Consider the following 22,686-nt stretch of genomic DNA (forward strand, 5'->3'; position numbering starts at 1 on the left):
CCTTCCTATTCTATTGTCTTCCTCCACTTCCGTGCGTTGCTTGTTTAAAAATAATTCCTTATCTCTTCTGGCTAACCTCTGGAATTTTGCATTTAATTGGGCATATCTCCCCCTATCACTGTTGCCTTTTGCTTTCCTTCTTCCTTGGGTTACTTCTAGTGTCTCAGCAGACAGCCATTTTGCCTTCTTGATTTTCTCTTTCTTTGGGATGTATTTTGTTGCTGCCTCCTGAACAATGTTGCGAACTTCTGTCTCTAGTTCTTCTGGGACCCTATCTACTAAGTCCAGTCCCTTAAATTGATTCTTCACCTCCACTGCATATTTCTTAGGAATATTAGTGAGTTCATATCTAGCTGATCTGTGGGTCTTCCCTAATCTCTTTAGTCTGATCCTAAATTGTGCAATAAGAAGTTCGTGATCTGAACTACAGTCAGCTCCAGGTCTTGTTTTTACCGACTGTACAGATGTCCACCACCTTTGGCTGCAAAGGATGTAGTCAATCTGATTTCGGTGTTGTCCATCTGGTGAAGTCCATGTATAAAGCCATCTCTTAGGTTGTTGGAAGAGAGTGTTTGTTATGCAGAGTGAGTTGTTCTTCACAAAATTCTATCAGCCTATGTCCTGCTTCGTTTTGTTCTCCCAGGACATGCTTACCTGTAATTCCAGGTGTCATTTGACTGCCCACCTTAGCATTCCAGTCTCCCGTGATGAAAATAACATCTCTTTTAGGCTTGTTGTCCAGTAGGTGCTGCAGATCCTCATAGAACTGCTCTACTTCAGCTTCCTCAGCATCTATGATTGGGGCGTATATTTGGATCACTGTGATGTTAGATGGCTTGCCCTGAATTCGAATTGAGATCATTCTATCGTTTTTTGGATTGTATCCAAGCACTGCTTTAGCCACTTTACTGTTAATTATGAAGGCTACTCCATTTCTTATGTGGTCCTCTTGTCCACAGTAGTTGATCTGGTGGTCATCTGATGTGAAGTGGCCCATTCCAGTCCATTTCAGTTCACTGACGCCCAAAATGTCTATCTTTAATCTTGACATCTCACCAATAACCACATCCAATTTGCCCTGGCTCATAGATCTTACATTCCAGGTTCCAATGGTGTGTTGATCCTTAGAACATCGGATTTGCCGTTCACCACCAGCACTGTCGGCCACTAGCTGTCCTTTCGGCTTTGAGCTAGCTGCGTCATCACATCTGGGGCTCGTTGAACTCATCCTCTGTTCCTCCCCAGTAGCATTTTGACCATCTTCCGACCTGGGGGTCTCATCTTCCGATGGTATACCGACATATCTCTGGTTGTACTGATCCATTTAGTTTTCACAGCAAGAATACTGGGGTGGGTTGCCATTACCTTCCCCAGGGATCGCATTTAGTCTGACCTCTCTGTCATGACCTTCCCATCTTGGGTGGCCCTTCACGGTTTAGCTCATGGCATCATTGAGGTGCTCAAGCTCCAGCACCATGACAAGGTAACGATCCTTTGCTGAAGGCCCTGGCACTGGTTACATTTAAATGGGAAACAAGATATGTCTTGTAGGTGGAAATTAAGTACTGCACACCTGCGTAGAGCACCTCTTGTTACTCATTGCCTTTCATTTCTGTTCCTGCAATTAATCTCTGACACAGACATCAAGGCCTATGTTGTCACTGTGCTTCATGCTCTTTGTCATATTATTTTTCATGCTACCCATAATCACCTCAAGCCTCCCAGGATGTGTTGCCCTTGCCATCTCAGCATAGTTGTTTTTTCCCCACTCTCAAGCCATTATTGAAGGTAAAAAGGTTTGAGGCTGGCATGTTAAGTTGCAACCTGCCAGCTTTCTATTTATTTTTTTCCAGTGAATTGGGAGGGAGGCATGAAATCTGATGATGCCAAGAGAGGTATCAGGGGCTTCATGTTGGCGAGCCAGATGTAAGTCAACCCAAACAAACCATAACATGTCTTGGCACACGGTGAGAGCCTAGACCAGTGTTTCTCAACCTTGGCAACTTTAAGGTGTGTGGAACATCCCCTGGGAGGAGATGGGTGGGGACAAATTAAATACATACATACATACATACATACAGTTGAGAAACACTAGTCTAGACCCTGATAAATAATTGCATCAAGAGATTTTAACAATACACTTGGTCCCTCAGAGGAGGATTCAAAGAAGCAAAGAGTTGAAAGGTACAGCTGAGCCATGCATTGCCCTCTGCCTGAGATGAAGGAGAAATTCAAAGGGGAATTTCAGAAAAAATTATTGTGATTCTGTCTTCCCTTGAAAAAAGCAGCTGTTTAAGAGATGAATCTTGTCAGTACCATTTTTGAGGAGGCTGTAACCCTCCAACCATGCATTGACTAAAGTCAATGGAAAACTACTGAAAAACTGCAGTGCTACTTCCTGATTGCTATATATTTACCAGGGCATACATTTACTGGGATAAATCTTCCTTGGAATAAAATAAAATAAAGTTACTAATATAAATCTCGCAACGAGGAGCCAAGCTAAATGCTGCTGGGTAGAAGTTTCTCAAAATAATTCCCTTTCAAGGCTTTAATCTTCATCCCTCCTTATGTAGTGGTGACCAGATCCTTAATTAAATAACCATTTGGTAAGATTTGCATCTTTTCAAAATGTTATTTTCATCTACCAGTCAGAGTAGTTAAGAGCCTTTCCAAAATGATTACTGTTCAAATCCATGTAAGAGTCTGTTTTGATTCCCCTTTGCTTTGCACTGAGATGTTTAGTTTTTTTTCCCTAAGCTTGTTTCCCTCTTCCTTCTTTACAGTGATCTGGTACATTAATGAAAATTGGATGTAATTTACGTTTCAGGAACAAATAATAGTGTGACCTTTAATCAAAGGAAAGGTTTTGTCACATGGTATTGCTTGCTTTTTGCTCTCTGAAAAATTGATCTAAATGCAAATAGTAAACGATGGTGCTGTTCATAGGCATCAGCAAGGCAGGAGTGATGTCACATGATGCAAATTATACACTTCATGTCCTTGGTATGATTATGGTGACACGTGTGCCATTATGGTGACTTCAACCGACACCTACAGCGCTATTCCTATAATGACAGAAATAAAGTGGGAAATTATCTTTTTTTTTTCCAATGTGAATCTCAAGCTGTGTTGAATCAGGGTTCCTTATAAGCACTCTCTGTTTGCTTGTTTGTTTAGAAAATGTATATAGTTGTTTGGCAAGGGGATGGAGAAACAATAGACTGGAAATATATGGATGCCAGGAAGTACAATCATTCCAAACAGTAGTCTAAACTGAATTTGGGTGGCACGTTATGCATAATGAGAGTAAGCAACCTTATGCAGAGGACAAAAAAGGAGTAAGAAATGCTGAAGCAAATGAGATTAATGTTATGACATTATGAAATAAAAGGAAATATAACTAAGTCCAGTATACCATGACATCCTGGATGTCGCTGTACGTTTCTATCCTTACAAATTCATTCCTTTGCCCTGTATGACCAAGCATACTTCTTTCATATAGGTGACTCACTTTTATATTCACTCCTTTAGCGCCCAGTCATTCTCTACCTTTCCCATCTTTCTCATCTTAAGTGCCCAAGCTGGTCCTATCATTTGAAAAAGTCTCTATATGGTATCTAAGAGTTGACAGTGACTTGATGATCCTTATTCAATCATACGTACACACTCCTGCTGCATTAAATTCATGTTATTTCTCTTGACATATGCAGTTCACGCTTGCTTACAACAAAATGGGTAGAAGTGTACACTTCTGCATGATTTTAAAGAAACATTCGTTCCTCAGAATGATGAACAAACATCATACTACCTGCCTATCAATAGTTGACATCTTGATACTTCTCCATCCATTTCTCCATCTTTAGTAAATATTCTATCAAAATGTCACTTCCTTTACTTCTTCTCCACAACAATAACAACAATGCAACAGTAATAATAATTTATTAAATTTATATGCTGCCCAACTCCCAGCGACTCTGATTAAAGTTGGGAATCTCCAGGCATCTGGGGGAAATCCAGGTAATTGAAGCAGAGAAAAAACTGTTTCAAAACTATAGAAAGATAAAACAACAAGGCACAAATTTGCTCTAGGTCTGATTTCAGCATTCTGAGGCTGTAATGCTAATGTCTCATTGGGTCATGTTCTTATTTCTCTGTACATGTTAAAGAATTACTTTTATTCCCATTTTAGGCTATAGTCTAAAAATACATTTTTCTCTGTAGGATCATCTTATCTGTAATATTAAGTTGGAACTCTCCATTCTTTTTTATGGAGATTTCGGGACAATGGGTGTTCATGTGTAGCAGACCAGAGCCCTCTTGTTGTTTGTCCAGAGCTATGGATTTTCTTCTATCTTTTATCTTTTTTACTTAAGTTGCCAGCTGGAACATAGTGATCTGGGCAGCTTGATACTCTCGTCCCTCCAGCATTCCTTTACCAAAGTTTCAGCCCAAATTACGTCATCATTTTTATTTTTAATTCTGTTCACTCTGCAGAAGGGTCCTTGATTAGCTCTTTTCATCCATTTCCAAAACAATATTTTATTTCCATTGACATTGCTCTGTATTTTCTCCTTAAATCTTAATTATTGCTGACTACATTTTTGCAATTCATTTTCTCTCTGCTTTCATTATCTTTCCCTCAACCTCACTGTTTGCAGCAATCATTCTCATCTATGTACTTTGCCCCCTCACCCACAGACAGTTCATCATTCTACCAAGCATCTTTTTTCAAATTTCCCATCAACTTATCTCCACACACTCTTGTGGAAATCTTTAGTAGTTCTTTTCATTTTTCACAAAGTTCCAAATAGCTTTCACAGCCTCTGTCCTGAGCTCATCTTTTCAGTCCTTCTAGTGGGAGTTTAATCTACCATGTCTTCTAATACATTTTAATACAAGATTTGTACTTTCTCTTTCTGCAGTAGTTCTATTTCTGTTCTCATTTCTTTTCCTTTCCTATTCTTTCATGTCCTTTTGTCTCCCAAGGTCCACCCTTGACACTACCAAATAGTGTCTGTTGCTCATTCAGAACCTCTTGCATCCTTCACTAATTTTATCAGTTTGTCATCATTAGTAAAACAATTGATCATGCTTTTAGATTAATACAAATTCCTTTGCCATGTAAACCCTGGAGAAAACAGATTATCTAGACCTGTTCCAGTCTGGCTTCAGGCTGGGATTTAGTGCTGAGACAGCCTTGGTCATGCTTGTAGATGACCTGTGGTAGAGCTGAGATGGAGGTGGTACATCCATCCTTGTGCTTGATCTCTCAGGGTCTTTTGATACCGTCAACCAGGATATCCTTCTGTGGGAATCAGGGATCGAGGGCACTGTTCTCTTCTTGGTGGCTCTCTTCTTTTCTCCAGCGCTGGCTCCAGTGGGTGCTGCTTGGGGGTGAGGGGAGAGATCATTCCCTAGGCCTCTGCTTTGTGCAGTGTCACAAAAAAAAATTGGGGGCAATAGAAAACATCCTTTAGAGATAGAGGCAGTGGTGTGGAGCAGCCTCGCCAACTGACTTTCTGACAAATGGGTGTTTTGTGATTACAGTAGCAAGACCCGCTGTAGTAGCCATTTTATGAGTGATCACCATCTGCTCTCAAAATTCTAGATGCATCCAGCAACCCAAGGGTGCCCCCTCTTCCCAGACGTGGTGGACATCTCCCAACCTGATCCAAATTAATATCTCAGTTTTTTAAGCTGAGCTAAATAAAACCTCCATGGACAGAGGCAGTCTACCTCTGAGCACTAGCTGCTGATGTCAAGTCTTATTCATAAGATCCTACAGGGCATCTAATCTCCTGCCTTTTCACCCAGAGTTATGCAACACTCTCTTTGGAGTCCTTGGTGCTCTCTGAGCTCGGTGGTTTGCTTGCAGACGTTTCATTACTCAACTAGGTGACATCATCAGTACACGTCATCATGGCACTGAGGATGGTACCTAGCTGGGTAATGAAACGTCTGCAAGCAAACCACCGAGCTCAGAGAGCACCAAGGACTCCTCAGTTCAACCCGGAGCTACAGATACTGTATTCTCCTCTATTGAAACACAGTTTGTGTCATATTCTTTTAAGAACATTAGCCAAATGTCAGAATGAGGGGCTGTAATGATTGCCTACCCTAATAGACTCAGACTCACAAGCAGGAACTTACTGATATCTGATTTATTAAAGAATAGTATGCAAATACAGAGAAAGCTGAGAATGAGCAAAAGCGCGCCAAATACAAACTAAAAACCCTCGGCTCAAACGTAATCCCTCCCCTCGCCCTGACATTGCAAACTCCCCCCCGCCCCAGGTGCTGGTAACCATTTCTGCTGATGTCCTGGGAAAGGAACCTTGAACACACGAGATAACCCAAACACATTCCAATCCAGCTGCTAACATATAACAATCCCACGCGATGGAATCCTCCTCCCCTCCCAGACGAAACACGCATCCGCCAAATGACATGCAAAACGTTACGATGGACCGGCAACATTGGAATGGTGAATATGACATACCGCCCCCCAAAAAACATCAAGGAGCAGGTTTGAGAGGATAAGCTAGATGAAAGCGACAAACCAAAAGAGGAGATTGTACATCACGGGCAGACACCCACTCAGGGTGGGGAAAGTGCTTCCAGCGAATAAGGTACTGCAGGGTGCCACGTAGTCAGCGAGAATCAAGGACCTCCTTCACCTCAAAATGTTGTTGTCCGTCAATCATGATCGGAGCAGGAGGTGGGGGTTGTGGATGCCAGTGATCTGAGTGGTTGACAGGCTTGAGTAAGCTGCAATGAAAAACAGGATGTAAACGTTTCAGATTGTGTGGCAAATCCAGTCTAAACGTGGCAGGGTTAACAACTCCCACAATGGGAAAAGGTCCAACAAACTTAGGAGCCAACTTCTTCGAGGGCTGAGGGGACTTAATGAACTTAGTGGAAAGGTAGACCTTATCACCAACTTTAAAAGCAGGTTGAGGGGCTCGTCGCTTATCGGCGTGCAGTTTATAGGCAGATTGGGCATCAGCCAACGCCTGTTGAATCACTGGCCACGAATCAGCCAGGTGAGCAGCCCAATCAGAAGCGGAGCAGGGCTGTGTGGAGGGTTGAGGCAACTCAGGAATGGGAACAAAGTCCCGGCCAAACACAGTATGGAAAGGGGTGTGCCCCGTGCTCTGATGGATGGCGTTGTTATAAGCCACCTCAGCAAAAGGTAGCAGATCAACCCAATTGTCCTGCTGATAGTTGACAAATGCCCGCAAAAATTGCTCCAGGGTCGAATTAAGAGCCTCTGTAGATCCGTCAGTCTCCGGATGTGACGCAGTGGACAACACCTGCTTGGTGCCCACCAGCTTTAAAAATGCCCTCCAAAATTGGGAAGTGAACTGTGTTCCGCAGTCTGTGATCAAGCGGGAGGGGCTCCCGTGAATCCGGTAGATGTGGATTAGAAAAAGGCGGGCCAATTGCTGTGCAGATGGAATGGAAGCACATGGAATGAAATGGGTTTGCTTGGAAAAGTAGTCCTTTACCACCCAAATCACAGTCTTTCTCTGACTAGGAGGCAAATCCACAATGAAATCCATGGAAACCTCCTCCCAAGGACTGGAGGGGCTGGCCACCGGCTGCAGCAGCCCTTGCGGTTTGCCCCCCTTCCGTTTTGACATGGCACAGACAGGACAAGAAGCAACATACCTTTTTACATCACGTCTCAATGTGGGCCACCAAAATTGGTGGCGTACCAGATGCAAGGTTTTGACAAACCCAAAATGACCAGCCACTTTATCATCATGAGACCTAATCAAAATTTCCCTTCGCAAACTGTCAGGGACACAGAGGCGGTTTTGCTTCCAAGCTAAGCCTCTGTCAAATGTAACATTGTCTCTATTCGCTCACAACCAAGTGTCAGATTTCAGCTCTAGCAGAAACTGTTGTTGCAATTGCGAGGGAATTGGCGTCCTTCCCCCAGCCAGTGAAACCGAAGCTGGGGGCAGCTGTGCACGAGTCTGACTGCGTGTGACAGCTTGCAACCCCAATTGGGGTGCTGTCCACACTGTACCCACAACGTCAGGTGCCTGGACCGAATCCTGGGGCAGGCGGGAAAGCGCATCAGCCAGCAAGTTTTTCTTGCCCGGAATGAACTTCAACATAAAGTCAAAGCGACTGAAAAATTGAGCCCAGCGGATCTGCTTAGGACTGAGCTTACGGGGCGTGCTGAGCGCTTCCAAATTTTTATGGTCAGTCCAAACTTCAAAAGGACATTTAGCCCCCTCTAAGAGGTGGCGCCATGCCTCCAAAGCAGCCTTGACTGCAAAAGCTTCTTTCTCCCAAACATGCCATCGCCTTTCCGTCTTGGAAAATTTCCAGGACAGATACGCACAGGGCTACAGGTGGTCATCAGCATCCGCTTGCAGCAAGAGCACTCCAATTGAGAAATCGGAAGCATCCACTTGAACCACAAAGGGTTTAGTGGGATCAGGGTGTTGAAGAATGGGTTCAGCAGTGAACAGGCTTTTGAGTTTGTCGAAAGCCAACTGGCATTCAGGTGTCCAATTGAACAATGCCCCCGGGTTCTTCACCTTGCGTGTGTCCCCCAACCCCTTCGTACATAACAAATCAGTGAGAGGCAATGCAATTTCTGCGAACCTCTGGATGAATTGGCGATAATAGTTGGAAAATCCAAGAAACCTTTGGAGCTGCCTGTGGGTATGCGGGCGCTCCCACCCCAAAATAGCTTGAATCTTCGCAGGATCCATTTCAATGCCCTTGACAGAGATCCTGTACCCCAGGTAGTCAAGGTGAGTCTGATGAAATTCACACTTAGAAAGTTTAGCATAAAGCTCAGCCTTTCTCAATTTGCTAAGCACCTGTTTCACCAAGCGCTCATGTTCCTCCTCTGTTTCAGTATAAATCAAAACATCATCCAAATAGACCGTACACCCTTGAACAAATGTTCATGTAACACTTCATTGACCAATTGCATGAATACCCCTGGTGCCCCCGCCAACCCAAAAGGCAAAACTTTGTACTGAAAAGAACCCAGTGGACAATTGAAAGCAGTCTTCCATTCATCCCCTTCCCATATACGGATACGGAAATAAGCTTCCCGCAAATCCAGCTTAGAGAAGATTTTCCCCTTAGCCAGATGTGCTAACATGTCTTTTATTAATGGCAGAGGATATTTGTTTAATATCGAGACCGCATTTAATCCGCGGTAATCTGTACAAAGTCTTAATGTCCCATCCTTCTTCACTCGAAACAAGACAGGGGAGCCCACTGGCGAATTTGCTGGTTCAATAAAACCCCTGGCCAAGTTTTTGTCCACAAACTCCCTCAACGCCGCCAGTTCCTTTTGCATCATGGCATAGATTTTTGGTTTGGGCAGTTGAGCGTCGGGGACCAACTCTATTGCACAGTCAGTTTTTCGATGGGGTGGAAGTTGGTCCGCTTCTTTCTCACCAAACACATCCGCAAAGCTTTGGTATTGCTCCGGCAAGCCCTCCAGTGGGGTGACAGCGAAATGCGGGGTTGCTGCTGCCGCCCTCCCCACCGCAGCCTCCGGAGCGTTGTCGTCCCCAGGGGCTTGATAGAAACCATCCCCAAAAGTCAACGTCCTGTGCACCCACTTTATATATGGGTTTTGTTGGACCAACCAAGGAATCCCCAGAATGACTAAGGGACCCCCCACAGGTGCCACCACAAACGGCAGCCCCTCATGGTGGCTGCCCATTTGCAACGCCACCATGCCCATGAAATGGGTGACTGGTTTCCCCCCCGCCATAGAACCATCCAGCTGGGTGAAAATCATGGGACATTGCAGTGGAAAGCTGGGTAACTCCAAAGCAGCCACCACGTCAGGGTGCATCAAGCAACGCGAACACCCTGAATCGATCAATGCCCAAACTTCAACGGTTCTTGTGCGGGAGCCTAACTTCACTTTAATGGTCAGTGTGGGATAGTTGGCACTCACCAAGATATGTTTGCGCCCATCCTCCACCACCTGCCCGCAGGCGCTCTTTAAAGCAGGTGGCTGGCGTTTCCTGCTGGCTGGAGTAGATCGGGCTCCCCCGCGCCCCTGAAGTAAGGAATCTCCTCCACTTCAGTTTCAGCCATGGCTGCCTTCATTTTCCTGGGTAGAGAGGGAGATTTCCCCGACGGCTTCCCTGAACGATCATTGGTCTTTCCCTGCAGGCACGCCGCTGCTCGGTGACCTTCCTTCCCACATCAGAGGCATTGCCCTTTCACATAGCGGCACTCCCTCTCCTCTTCCCAGGCACGTTGACTGGACTTTCCAGTGGGCGCAGCAGTGCGGGAACCCTTGTTGAGCCCAGCATATCTCATCACCTTCCTGTGAGCGAAGGTCTCATGGGCATGCTCAGCCTTCCCTGCCAGCTGTATCCATTCAAACAGGGTATCTGGGTCGTCCCTGCCAAGCGACCACCTCAGGACCTCCATATTCAGACCATCCTTAAAAAGTTATATTAATGTGGATTGGGACCAATCCTCAACCTTCCCAGCCAGAGCCTTAAATTCCAGAGCGTAGTCTGCCACCGATCGTGGCCCCTGGCACAGCTCCCTCAGCGCCCGTTTTGCTCTTTCTTTAGCTAACGGGTCTTCAAAGTGTAGTTTCAATGCCCACAGGAATTCTTCGAACTCCTCCAGCTCAGGGGCATCCGATTGACATAACTGCACATACCAATCGGCAGCCCGCCCCTTGAGCTTAGTGGCAATGGCATTAATCTTGGCTCTTTCTGAACGAAAATACTGCTCCCATTCATCCATATAACTCCTTGCATTGGTAAGGAAGAACGATAGCTTAGTTGGATCTCCATCAAATTTAACGGTAAAGTCCTTAACCCCCACTCCGGGCGGTCCCTTCGCCACAGCTGGGCGGTCGGGCTTCCTTTTAGCTCCCAGGGATCTCCACTCTCGAGGAGGGGACCTTGAAATTCTCACCCTCAGCACCCTTGCCTCCTCTCTGTGCCAGGTCCTACTCCTTTCCTCCAGGGAAGTTGGGGGCAAAGAAGGAGTCGAATGCCTATTACTAGACTCCTCTCTCCTGGGGACCCCAGTCCATGGACATTTTCCGAAACATAAATTCTAGTGACTCCAATTTGGCCTCCACCAGTTTTATATGATCAGGGGTTTGGGAATCCTCCTTTCCCTCCTGCCTCACCACGGTTGGGGACATTGGGTATCGCTGCTTCCAAGACGTTTTGGACGTCCCTGGTAGGGATCCCTGTGTTTCATCCCAGGTGATCAGCTCACCTGGCGACTCACCGGTCAGTTCAGGGGCTTTTTTACCTCCAACCTCCTCTTCTCCTAGGCTGGAGCTCGACCCCTCTCGCACTTCTGAAAGCTCTCGAGGAGGGACTCTCTCCGTTCTTATCACTGTGGAGTCGGGTTCCCCCTCGCTTGATTCCTCGCTTTCCGTGTTTTGGGGATTTGGTTTGCTCATCGCTAGCACTTCTCCCTCACAAAATAAATCTGGAAAGGGGCTAACGGAAATTTTTTTGGATTCTCAGCTTTATGTAATGATTGCCTACTCTAATAGACTCAGACTCACAAGCAGGAACTTACTGATATCTGATTTATTAAAGAATAGTATGCAAATACAGAGAAAGCTGAGAATGAACAAAAGCGCGCCAAATACAAACTAAAAACCCTCGGCTCAAATGTAATCCCTCCCCTCGCCCTGCCGTTGCAAACTCCCCCCCCCCCCCCCAGGTGCTGGTAACCGTTTCTGCTGATGTCCTGGGAAAGGAACCTTGAACACACGAGATAACCCAAACACATTCCAATCCAGCTGCTAACATACAACAATCCCACGCGATGGAATCCTCCTCCCCTCCCAGACAAAACACGCATCAGCCAAATGACATGCGAAACGTTACGATGGACCGGCAACATTGGAACGGTGAACATGACAGGGGCAAACCTCAGGAAAAGTGCAAGAGTGCTTGGAGGTGAGGCTTCTGTATTGTAAATGTTGTGTTGTTGGAATTTCAGCAGGGCTGGAGGTGGACTGCAATCTTTTGATGGGAGCCTTCCCTGTGATTTTCCAGTTTCTTGAAAAAAAAGAAAAAAATACTGATCGGTACCCTGAGAAGCCTTCCATCAGGAAAACCACCCCCTGAGTCTCTGGGGAAAAGGCGAACCAGGGCAGGAACCCAGATGCTACTCCAGGCCGCAGCTGCTTATGACCAATGCCTGTTTGTGAGGAAACCAGTTATGGCAATGAGCATGAATTGAAAGAAAGGAAATGGGGAATGGGTGGTAAGCAAGAGAAAAAGGCTTGCACTGGAACAGGAGTGGGTAAACTGGCTCTTGCAGTCCCTTGATCCCTGTTCAGGCTCTGGATGCCCCCCACCACCACCACCATTAGACTGCCAGAATTTGCAGGTAGAAAAAGTATAAAAAGTTATCAACATAGATTTGTTAAGCTTCCACAAGGCTTAACACCACTGTTGTATTTAAACTCCCCCCCCAAAATAACACTGAAGTCCAAACTTGTTGGCTTCCTCATTTCAAGCAGCTTCCCCCACCTGAGTTGGGGGGAGATGGGTTGGGTTTCAAATCCCTGAGGTATTATGGAAGTTGAAGCAGACCCATCCAGAAAGCACCTGAGTGCTCTAAATATCCTCACAATCCATTCAGCCTTGTACATCCTATTCTCTGAGACAGCCTAGTCACACAACAGTCTATTTACCATCTCCTGCAGTTTCTGCCGGTCCCTTATGAACTGACAGTCAGCATGCATTGATTAAACAATGTCACCTGTGGGACCCAGGAAGGGGACCTTCTCTGTCACAGCACCTGCCCTTTTTAAGCACGCCCTTATAACTGGTTCTGTCCCCAGGCCCTGGGTCACAGTGGGCGGTAGACCTCTTGTGGGATGTTTGATTGATTGTTGATTTTCTCCACACTTTCTTTGGGATTATATCTTCTAGCATTTTTAGTATCAGTGGAAGACTTGTTTGGAGTTCCAAAATGTTCACGTGCAGCAGAAACATTCTGTTGGCATGATTCAACCAAACCTCTTTCAACCTCTGAGGAAAAAAAAAAGGTTAAAAAAAGTTCTAAACAGATATGCAGAATATCACCACAGTTAAACACAGCAGCACAGCAGCAGCAGCTGAACCTTAAGCAAAGCTGTTCCATCTTCCATACACCCTCTCTACTCTCCGCCTCTGCACTCGAGGGTCCCACCTCTTTTAACTGCTCGCTAGTTTGCTGCTTCCAGACTCACCTCAAAAGGTTGCTTAGAAGCAAGGTTGTTCTTCCCAAGAGACTGACAAAGAGGGTGACACACCAACCAGGCTGTTCCACTGCATGAAGATATGGAGGAATCAGTAGGCCCTCCACCTAGTCAAGAATGCTCCAGTTGTTCCATTTTTATTTGATCGTCTCTGTCCCACACCTGCTCCACCTAGGAGGATATCTGGAGCCCCACAATATTTTGGTGAAGTTGATCAATTTTGCCAGTCATCCAGGAGCTTAAGAGAAAGATACAGCCAGATGGAAATCCAGAATCTCAGAATCCCTTGATCCAGATGAGCACAAATGTTTTGTTTACTGTCTTGCTTTGGACCCTCCTGCAAACAATTAAGACTCTCAGAGCATGCGCTTTGGAAGAGCATGATTTCGCTGCCTGCAATTCTGAAAAACTGAGCTGCTGCATCTCCTTTTGAGGCTTAAAGCTTGTTAACAACTCTGCAAGTTGTGACATTTCTGAAACAGGACCAGTGTGGATTTTGGACTGTATAAGTTGACCATAGAAGAATAGTGACTGTTACCACACCAGGACTTAAGCCTCGTAAGATATTCTTCAGCCAGAATAATCTCTCTTAGGCTTTTCCCACAAGCATATCAAAAATTCAAGGAGGGGAAACTTCAGCCTAAGAAAAGACAACTCAGTTCTGGCATTTTGCCCTGGGTAAGCTGGAGAAGGCAGGGGGACCAGTCCATTTGTGGCTATCTCTGTGCTTTTACAAATGGGCTTCTAGAGCAACCCCTGCATGAGCTGGAACTGTCCAAAGTGCTGAAGATGTCTGCCGTTGGACATTTCTATCCCCCCCTCAAGCATCTACGGGCTCCAGATTTGAGCAGATCACCACTCTTTTTGCCAGCAGATGTTGTCAGCCTCTTGACATAAACCATTCTGGGAACAAACGAAGCTGAAATGTACGTAGTTCAGCTAGGAAAATAAAGAGGAATATGGTAGAGGGAGCATCCATCTCTGATTTCAACAAGTCCTACTTCTTTCTGAACAATTCAGCCTGCACTGCAAAGTCGTTGTGCACTAATGACTCTGAGCCTCCAACTCCCCCATATTTGGTGGATGCCTGGCTGGTCCCACTCTTCTTTGCCATCCTGATGTTGGTTGGGCTAGTGGGCAACACTCTGGTAATCTACGTTATCATCAGACACAAGCCAATGAGGACGGTGACCAACTACTACATTGGTAAGACAGGTTGGCAACATTTAGGTGGGGAGGCGCTGGAATAGAGGAGATGCTTTTAAACTGGGGCCAACAACTAAATGAGATAGAGAGATTTCATGTGATAGGAAGTTGTATGCTGATCACCAGATACCTCAGCTTTCCTAACCATGAACATGGGAGTTGTAGTACAATATATCTGGAGGGCACAGTTTGGAGTAGGCTGAGCTAAAACTGATGTTCATAATCATACCTCTTCATCCTCCCATTAGTGCATTAATCATCTCCATTAAAAAGGCTAAGTTAATCATTTATTTATCAATGTAATATGCCTGCTTGTTAGTATTACATAATGACTTCTCTAATGCTACCTGGATTTGAAACAAAATATGTTTTTAATCTATTCACATTCATTAAGTTGCAGCCATCTAACACTTCAGACAGAACACCCGGCCATCTTTTAATCATCTTTATATATTTTACCAACAAATATGGAGAAGAGAGGAACTGAACTGAGAATTTAAGGATAATAAAAACAGCCTGGGCTTTCACTTTCTACATAGTGAAAAAAAAGCTACGGAAAAAGAGCAATGCAGAAAGGCAGATTTTCTTAAAGTGATAGTTGGGGTGGGAGTACTAGCAAATATTCAAGCTTTCTCCTCCTTTTCACACTTCAATATTCACTTACAGGAATTGGCACAATCCTGAAATATCCACCTCCTGCAGGTTCTCCTTTGATGATGATGATGATGATCATCATCATCATCATCACCATCATCATGATCATCTTTTAAATGTATGCTTGGTTCTAAGCCAGCTTGATAAAGGGGGAGGCAAAGGCAAAATTCATCACAGTTTTGAGACCACCAGTCTCTGCTCTTGCTTCAACAGCCAACCTGGCTACCACCGACATCATTTTCCTGGTGTGTTGTGTCCCCTTCACTGCAATGCTATATCCACTCCCAGGCTGGATCTTCGGAGAATTCCTATGTAAATTTGTCAACTACATCCAACAGGTGAGCTCTGTCCAAATTTGGAAACTTCTCTCTCCAAGTGTCTTTTCTATAAGAATTTCCAGTTAATTCCAAGTACTGTATCTGAATTCTGGTGTCTCTTTACCATCTCAACTCAGAAACGTAAAACTCTAGTTCAGTGTTTCTCAACCTTGGCAACTTTAAGACGTGTGGACTTCAACTCCCAGAATTCCCCAGCCAGCTATGCTATGCTGGCTGAGGAATTCTGGGAGTTGAAGTCCACACGTCTTAAAGTGGCCAAGGTTGAGAAACACTGCTCTAGTTCATCTTGAAATCAAACCTTCAGCCTCCATTATGATGATTCTTGTAAAGCCTAACAGCATTATATTTCTGTATCTGTGCATATGTATGGGACATAACGAATGAATGTAGCCCGAAGGTGTATCTGTTGTAAATCAGTGCTGTTTGTGTGTGAGCCTGAGTGAGTCAAACGTCAGTGAGTAATATATACTATGTGAGTGAGTGAATGTTTGTGTGTGTGAGAGACAAGAAGAAGATAAATGGAGGTGTTTACGTAAGGGAATGATATGTATGCAAACAAGAAAAAGCAAAAGAGTATATTATATGAATATGTATTTATAAGTGGATTTGTATGCAAATTGATCAAGTGATTATAAATGGATTATGCACACATGTGTCTTTGAATGGGGCTGTGTCTATGTGAGTATGGAAATACAATATTGTTTCGATGTGTATATCAATGCAATCTCTCTCTGCGTTAGGGACTAAATAGTACGTGCATGAGTATCTGTGCATCTGGACGAAAAAGTGTAAACAGAATTGGTGGGGTTCACATATTGCACTAAACTATGGTTAGTCTTAACTAGGTTTTGTTGAATAAGCTACAGTGATCCGGGCTCATACATTATAGCCCATAAAACATGGTTTACACATCATAACAGCTACAACAAGTTGAGCCAAAGCAAACACATTGTGGCTTAGTGCAGCATCTGAACCAGGACTATGTATGTCTGGTAGCCAATATTCAACCCACACAAGCCATGTAGGGCCTCACTGCCCCTCCCCCTCCTTTTTTTGAAATGTCAATAAGCTTGGTGATTTAGATAATATTGATAGGATGGAAGTTTGTCTTTTCTGTTGCACTAACTAAAGATATTTTAGATGTTCAAGTTACTAGTCCTCACCAGGTCTGCTCTGCCCACAAAGATTCTCTGAAAGGCCTAGGGAGTAATAACCCTGTGTGAAGGAGTAAGCACGAGCTGTTTCCAGACATGCTTTCCTTTCTCCTTTCGGTTCAGTTGCTGTTCTAGCTTCTAACGGGAAAGAGGGCTGATGCCTCAGCTTTACATGCAGAAAGTAGTTAATTCACACCTGTTTTATAAAATGGATCTGATGTGAAACACCTCTCTCTGCTTAGTATCCTGAGGAGACCCTACCAATCAGAGCAGAGGGATAAAAAGACCACTAGTTCCTGGTGCAGTGTAAAGCAACATCTTAGATAGGGATAAACGTGAGAACAGTTACTCATACAGAGAGGCGGTGGGCAGCCTCCACTAACGGCTGGCAAATTCGCTGTGTCTCAGCACTAGGCATGATCAAGTGCTCTAATGATGCCCAGTACAAAAGAACGGGGCAAAAGGAGTAAAAAAACTTAAGACGGTGGTTGTGACTCTGTGATCGAAGACACACCCCTTTTTCCATGTGATGCACGTTAAACAATGGTCAGGTCCCACAGTCATGACCACCACCTTGCGTTTTTTCTTCCCCCTCACCCCCGGATACCCCTAAAAGGTATATAACCAAATTATTCCTTCTCACAGCAATTTCCTCCCAAGATGCCCTATTTCTTGCAGGAGTAGTTCATGATTTACGGTAGCTTTCTGTGGACAGTCACGGAAAAGGCAAGAATATTATGGACTAGGTGCTTGTTTTTCTGCCATTTCAGACCATGCTGGAATTCACTTAGGACATCTGCTGAGGAATGTATAGAAAGCAAAGAGGCCGCATTTGGGTCCTGAGAGAAATGGGAATTTTGAACCTTCTCTATGCACGGTGAATGCCTACCAGTGAGCGCCAGCACTTCCCATAATTATCCCTGTCTTAGAAAAGTCACCAAAGTCATGGCAAGCTTTGCAAAGAACCCCTTTCTTTGGCTCTGTAGGTCTCAGTGCAAGCCACGTGTGTCACCCTCACCGCCATGAGTGTGGACCGGTGGTACGTGACTGTGTTTCCACTTCGATCCCTGCGACGGCGCACGCCACGAGTTGCCGCAACTGTCAGCATCAGCATTTGGGTTGGTGAGTAGGGGTGGCATCAAGGGCCAGCTAGAATTGTTAACAGACATGATCAAATAACTGAATGTCATACATCCGTAACGCGGAGGGGAAATTTTTTTTACTAAAAAATAAGAAGGCTAGAGAAAAACATCATGAACACCTTCATATCTGCCATATGTCGCAAGTCTTGCCAGTAATAAGTCTGTTACCATTCAGATAATACATAGTCCTTCCAACTGAAGACTGGTAGAATTGCGGTTCCTGCTTCTAATGTTTCATTATTCTAACCAGGGTGTTTGTGAGTCAAGGTGGTGTCTGCAACCATGCGATGGAAGCCCTGCCTTTTTTGTGGATGCATGTAAAAATGGGGCGGGGCTTTGACTGCATGGCTGTGGCCACCATCTTGTCTTTCTTGACCTCCCTCCCTCAACAACCCTGATTTTAACTTTATATGCAATCTTTTCTAACATGGCAATGGAAGAAGTCCTGTTAATCCACTTCTCAATTGTCACAGTATCCAAGGTTTTCCAAAGTTACAGAACAGAAATGGCTTGTATTGTCATCTTCCAAGATGCTTTTCAACTGTCCAGGGTATCCCACTGACCTAGGATTCTCTGAAAGCTGTGGGGTCCTCAGTGGCAGGGGCTAAATGATGAAGTCAGCATAGTGCCATTGCAACACAAGCTCTGTCCCTTTTGTAGGTGTGTTGTGATGCCACACACATACCCAGGGCTGGCTTCAGCTAAGGCCAAGTAGGCACTGGCCTAGGGTAGCAAAGCTTAGGGGGCACCAACACCACCCTTCCTTCTGAATCATTTAAAATGCAAATCTTTGCATCAGCAGGAGGTGGCACCATCAGTCAATGTGGCCTAGGGTGCATGCCACATACCCTTGCGTATCTTAATACGATAGCAGTAGGCAACCCACGGATGGATACGGGGTGGGTGGGGGGTAGGCCTCAGCTGGACTCAACCTCCAAAAGGTGCCTTGGAGTACACAGGAGTGCAAACTTAGCATCTGTCTGTAATGCCTTAAAGCAGCTGTTCTGTTTCCCAGGATCTTATGTGCAATAGCAACTTAGCAATTGAATTCCAAGCGTTGCACAGCTCTAACCAATATGTGATAGCATCACTGTAAAGGAATGTTGATGGCATTCCTTGACACTCTGGGCAAACTTTGGAACAGTGGGATTCCAGATGCATTCACCGCCCAGAGTTCCTTTTGTTAGATAGGTGGTTATATATATATATATTTTGAATGAATGAATGAATGAATGAATGAATGAATGAATGAATGAAATTGGGGCCTTAAAGTGCCCCTCCTACATAATGACTGAAAGAGATCATAGCCATCTGGATTTTATGAGCTGGGGTAGTTAAGAAATTGTTTTAGTTTTAGTCTTAATGGGATTTTATTAGAATTTTATTGTGTATTTATTCTGTATTGTAAACTGCCCAGAGTCCCTCCAGTCGGAGGAGATGGGCAGTGACAAATTTGATTAATAAATAAATAAATAAAAATGGATTGATTTCTCTTTGCCCTGTACTTTTGTTTTGTATACCCACTGCTAGAGCCTTTGGAAGGAGGTGGTTAATAGATTGTACCAACAAATGAACAAATAAAAATAAGGCCTCAACAACAGTAGGTGGGGTAGAGATACCACCCTTATCCTGGGCCTCTTTCTTCACAGGTTCCTTCATGATCTCCGTCCCGGTGCTGATTTACAACCAGTTGATAGAAGGCTATTGGTTTGGTCCACAAACCTTCTGCAGCGAGTCCTTCCCCTCTGTGTACCACAAGAGAGCCTGCATCCTGTACAACTTTTTAGCAGTGTACCTCCTCCCTTTATTGACCATCTTCCTCTGTTATAGTGCTATGCTTTACCAGATGGGGCACGCCACTGTGGAGCCAGCTGACAATCACCACCAGGTACTGTAAGCTGTATGTTGCATCTGGGAGAAATCAGATGTGAGGTGAAAGATCTTGATTTTTTTTTTTAATCAAAGCAACTCTGGGCAGAGATGGCAGGAAAGGGGGCTCATAACTTGATATGGGAGGGTTAGGGATATGGAGAGGCAACAGTGGCTTTGTACACTCCAAAGTTATGCATAGCCAGAGAGTCTAAACCAATGTGAGTCCTGTCAAAGTTTCAAGAGATAAAAGTAAGAGAACTAAAGTCAGGTCCAAGTAACAGAAAAGTCAAGTGTCTAGACCAGGGTTTTTCAACCAGGGTTTTGCAAGAGGTCACTAGGGGTTCCCTGGGAGATCACGATTAATTTTAAAAAGTATTATAAATGTGGGCAACTTTACATTAAAGAGGCAAGTTTCATTCTTTATTTTCAGTTTAGGAACACTGTTATTGCATATATACAGGCCTACTTATGAAACAAATACAATAATTTTGTAACTTCTGGCCTATATTTGAGCCTGAATGTGCAGGGGTTCCCTGAGGCCTGCAAAATATTTCAAGGGTTCTTCCGGGGTCAAAAGGTTGAGGAAGGCTGCTAGACACAACAGTAATGAGTCTCGCAAACAATAGACATAGTTCCTTTCAGACAAAGAACTTTGTACTAGAAACTTCAGATGCTCTGCTATGATTCAGCTGGTACTCATTAAGTCCAATCCGGCTGCAAGGCCATTTACATGCTTTGAGTTACTCTTGAGTAGACTTTTAGAGCCAGTGCACTCTAACTAAGCATTCAATACCTTTCTGACCTTCTGAAATACATGACCCAATATCACTGTTTACACGAACGGGGTGGTTGTATTGGTGAGTCCAAATCACAGTCCTTTTCACCTCTTTGGCAGCTGCCTAAAATCGAAAGTGATTCTTTTCCAAGCAAGATTCTCATCAAATTCTCTTTAGCAAGATTTATTGAGATGAAATGAACCGGTTTGGTGTAGTGGTTAAGGCATCAGGCTAGAAACTGGGAGACCGTGAGTTCTAGCCCCGCCTTAGGCACAAAGCCAGCTGGGTGACGCTGGGCCAGTCATTCTCTCTCAGCCCTAGGAGGGAGGCAATGGCAAACTACTTCTGAAAGCTTGCCAAGAAAACTGCAGGGACTTGTCCAGGCAGTCTACCAGAACTGGACATGATTGAACAGATTTAAAAAAAAAATTGAGATGAAAAGGATGGGGTTACTAGAGTTGCAGTAGCTGAACTATTTTCCATTGGGAATAATACAACCTCGTGCTTGTATCTGTAGCAAAGAAATTCGGAAGTCATCCTCTTTCTGTATTTTCTTTCTTTTCTTTTCCAAATCTTTTTCTGATTTATTCTTTTTTCTATTTTGCTTTCTTACTTCACTTTTTTCATTTCTTGTTAGCCTTTATCTTTTAATCTTAAATTTTTAATAAAGTTTAATTTTTAAAAACTTGAGATGAAAAGGATGGGGTTACTAGAGTTCCAGTAGCTGAACTAATTTCCACTGAGAACAATACAGCCTCTTCGCACATTACAGTGATTTTCTAATTTTCTTTCTAACATCCTTCCTATGATTTGCTGAAGAGGCAAGTCTCTTCACTGACAACAGAGGAGCTTGCACCTGGCTGTTTACGCAAGTCTCCTATGTGGTGCTGCAGGTTAAACTGCTGAGCTGCTGAGCTTGCCGATCGGAAGGTCGGCGGTTTGAATCCGTGTGACGGGGTGAGCTCCCGTTGCTAGTCCCAGCTCCTGCCAACCTAGCAGTTCGAAAACATGCAAATGTGAGTAGATTAATAGGTACCGCTTCGGCGGGCAGGTAATGGCGCTCCATTTAGTCATGCCGGCCACATGACCAGGGAAGTGTCTACGGACAAACGCCGGCTCTTCGGCTTTGAAACAGAGATGAGCACCGCCCCCTAGAGTCAGACACGACTCGACTTAATGTCAAGGGAAACCTTTACCTTTACCTAAATCTTTATCAGTCTGGACTTCTACAATCCTAAGCAGAGAGTTATCAGGACTGGTTCTGGTCCACGTTTTATGTTAAAACACTACTGATTTGATACAGAGGACGTGGCAGAATCTTCCTCACTGGAAGAAGCATGGCTGAGGGCAGACTTAGACGTGGGCATCCCTAGTTCCAGTCCACCACTTTAATGACACCATACTCTCTCTCTACCTTCCTTCTAGTTGGGGTCACCTCTTCTTCCTCCCTTTCTGTGCCCCAACACAGGTACAGCAGCTGGCAGAACACTCTGAAGCTATGCGAGCCAAGATCTCCCGTATGGTGGCCATCATAATTGCTCTGTTCACCATCTGCTGGGGACCGGTGCAACTTCTGATCCTCTTCCAAGCCTTTGACTCCAGCTTTCAGCACAATTACTATACCTATAAGGTGAAGGTTTGGGCTCACTGCATGTCCTATGCCAATTCCTCCCTCAACCCCATTGTCTACGCCTTCATGGGCACTAATTTTCGGAAGGCCTTCAAGAAAGTGTTCCCGCTGGCCTTCAAGCAGAGGGTGGGTGGTTCCAACATCACTGGCCAGGCCAACCTCCACACTGAGATGCAGTTTGTTTCATCAGGGATGTAGGCTCAAAGAAATGTCTTTCCTAGAAAGTGTTTGCATTCTAGTGGGTCCTACAGTGCTGTCCTATGTTTGAGGTGAGGTGGGGAACTTGTGATTGTTCAAATGTCATTGAATTCCACTTGCCAGCAGCCCAGGTGGTGTGACCAATGGTGAGAGATGCCGTGAGTTGCAGTTTAGCAACAGTCCAGCCCCACATAAGTAAGGAACTCAAGAAATGAGAACCACATGGCTTTCAGAATGGCATCTTTATTTATTATTATTATTTTATTTATTTTCTATCCCACCTTTATTTTTTTTATAAATAACTCAAGGCGGCGAACATACCTAATACTCCTTCCTCCTCCTATTTTCCCCACAACAACCCTGTGAGGTGAGTTGGGCTGAGAGAGAGCAATTGGCCCAAGGTCACCCAGCCAGCTTTCATGCCTAAGGCAGGACTAGAACTCTCTGTCTCCTGGTTTCTAGCCCGTTGCCTTAACCAC

At 44.6% G+C, this 22,686-nt stretch overlaps 1 protein-coding gene across 1 annotated transcript; it reads left to right on the plus strand.

Moving 5' to 3' along the window:
* The first annotated feature begins 13,928 nt into the window (after positions 1-13,928).
* KISS1R (KISS1 receptor) lies at positions 13,929-22,447 on the plus strand. Its single transcript, XM_063294126.1, has 5 exons — positions 13,929-14,443; positions 15,311-15,435; positions 17,576-17,711; positions 19,381-19,619; positions 21,848-22,447. Exons 1-5 carry the CDS (start codon positions 14,197-14,199, stop codon positions 22,205-22,207), a joined length of 1,107 nt encoding a protein of 368 aa, XP_063150196.1. The 5' UTR covers positions 13,929-14,196; the 3' UTR covers positions 22,208-22,447.
* Positions 22,448-22,686: the final 239 nt, after the last annotated feature.

This window comes from Candoia aspera, chromosome 1 (genome assembly GCF_035149785.1).
Source record: "Candoia aspera isolate rCanAsp1 chromosome 1, rCanAsp1.hap2, whole genome shotgun sequence".
In the NCBI taxonomy this organism is placed as follows: domain Eukaryota; kingdom Metazoa; phylum Chordata; class Lepidosauria; order Squamata; family Boidae; genus Candoia; species Candoia aspera.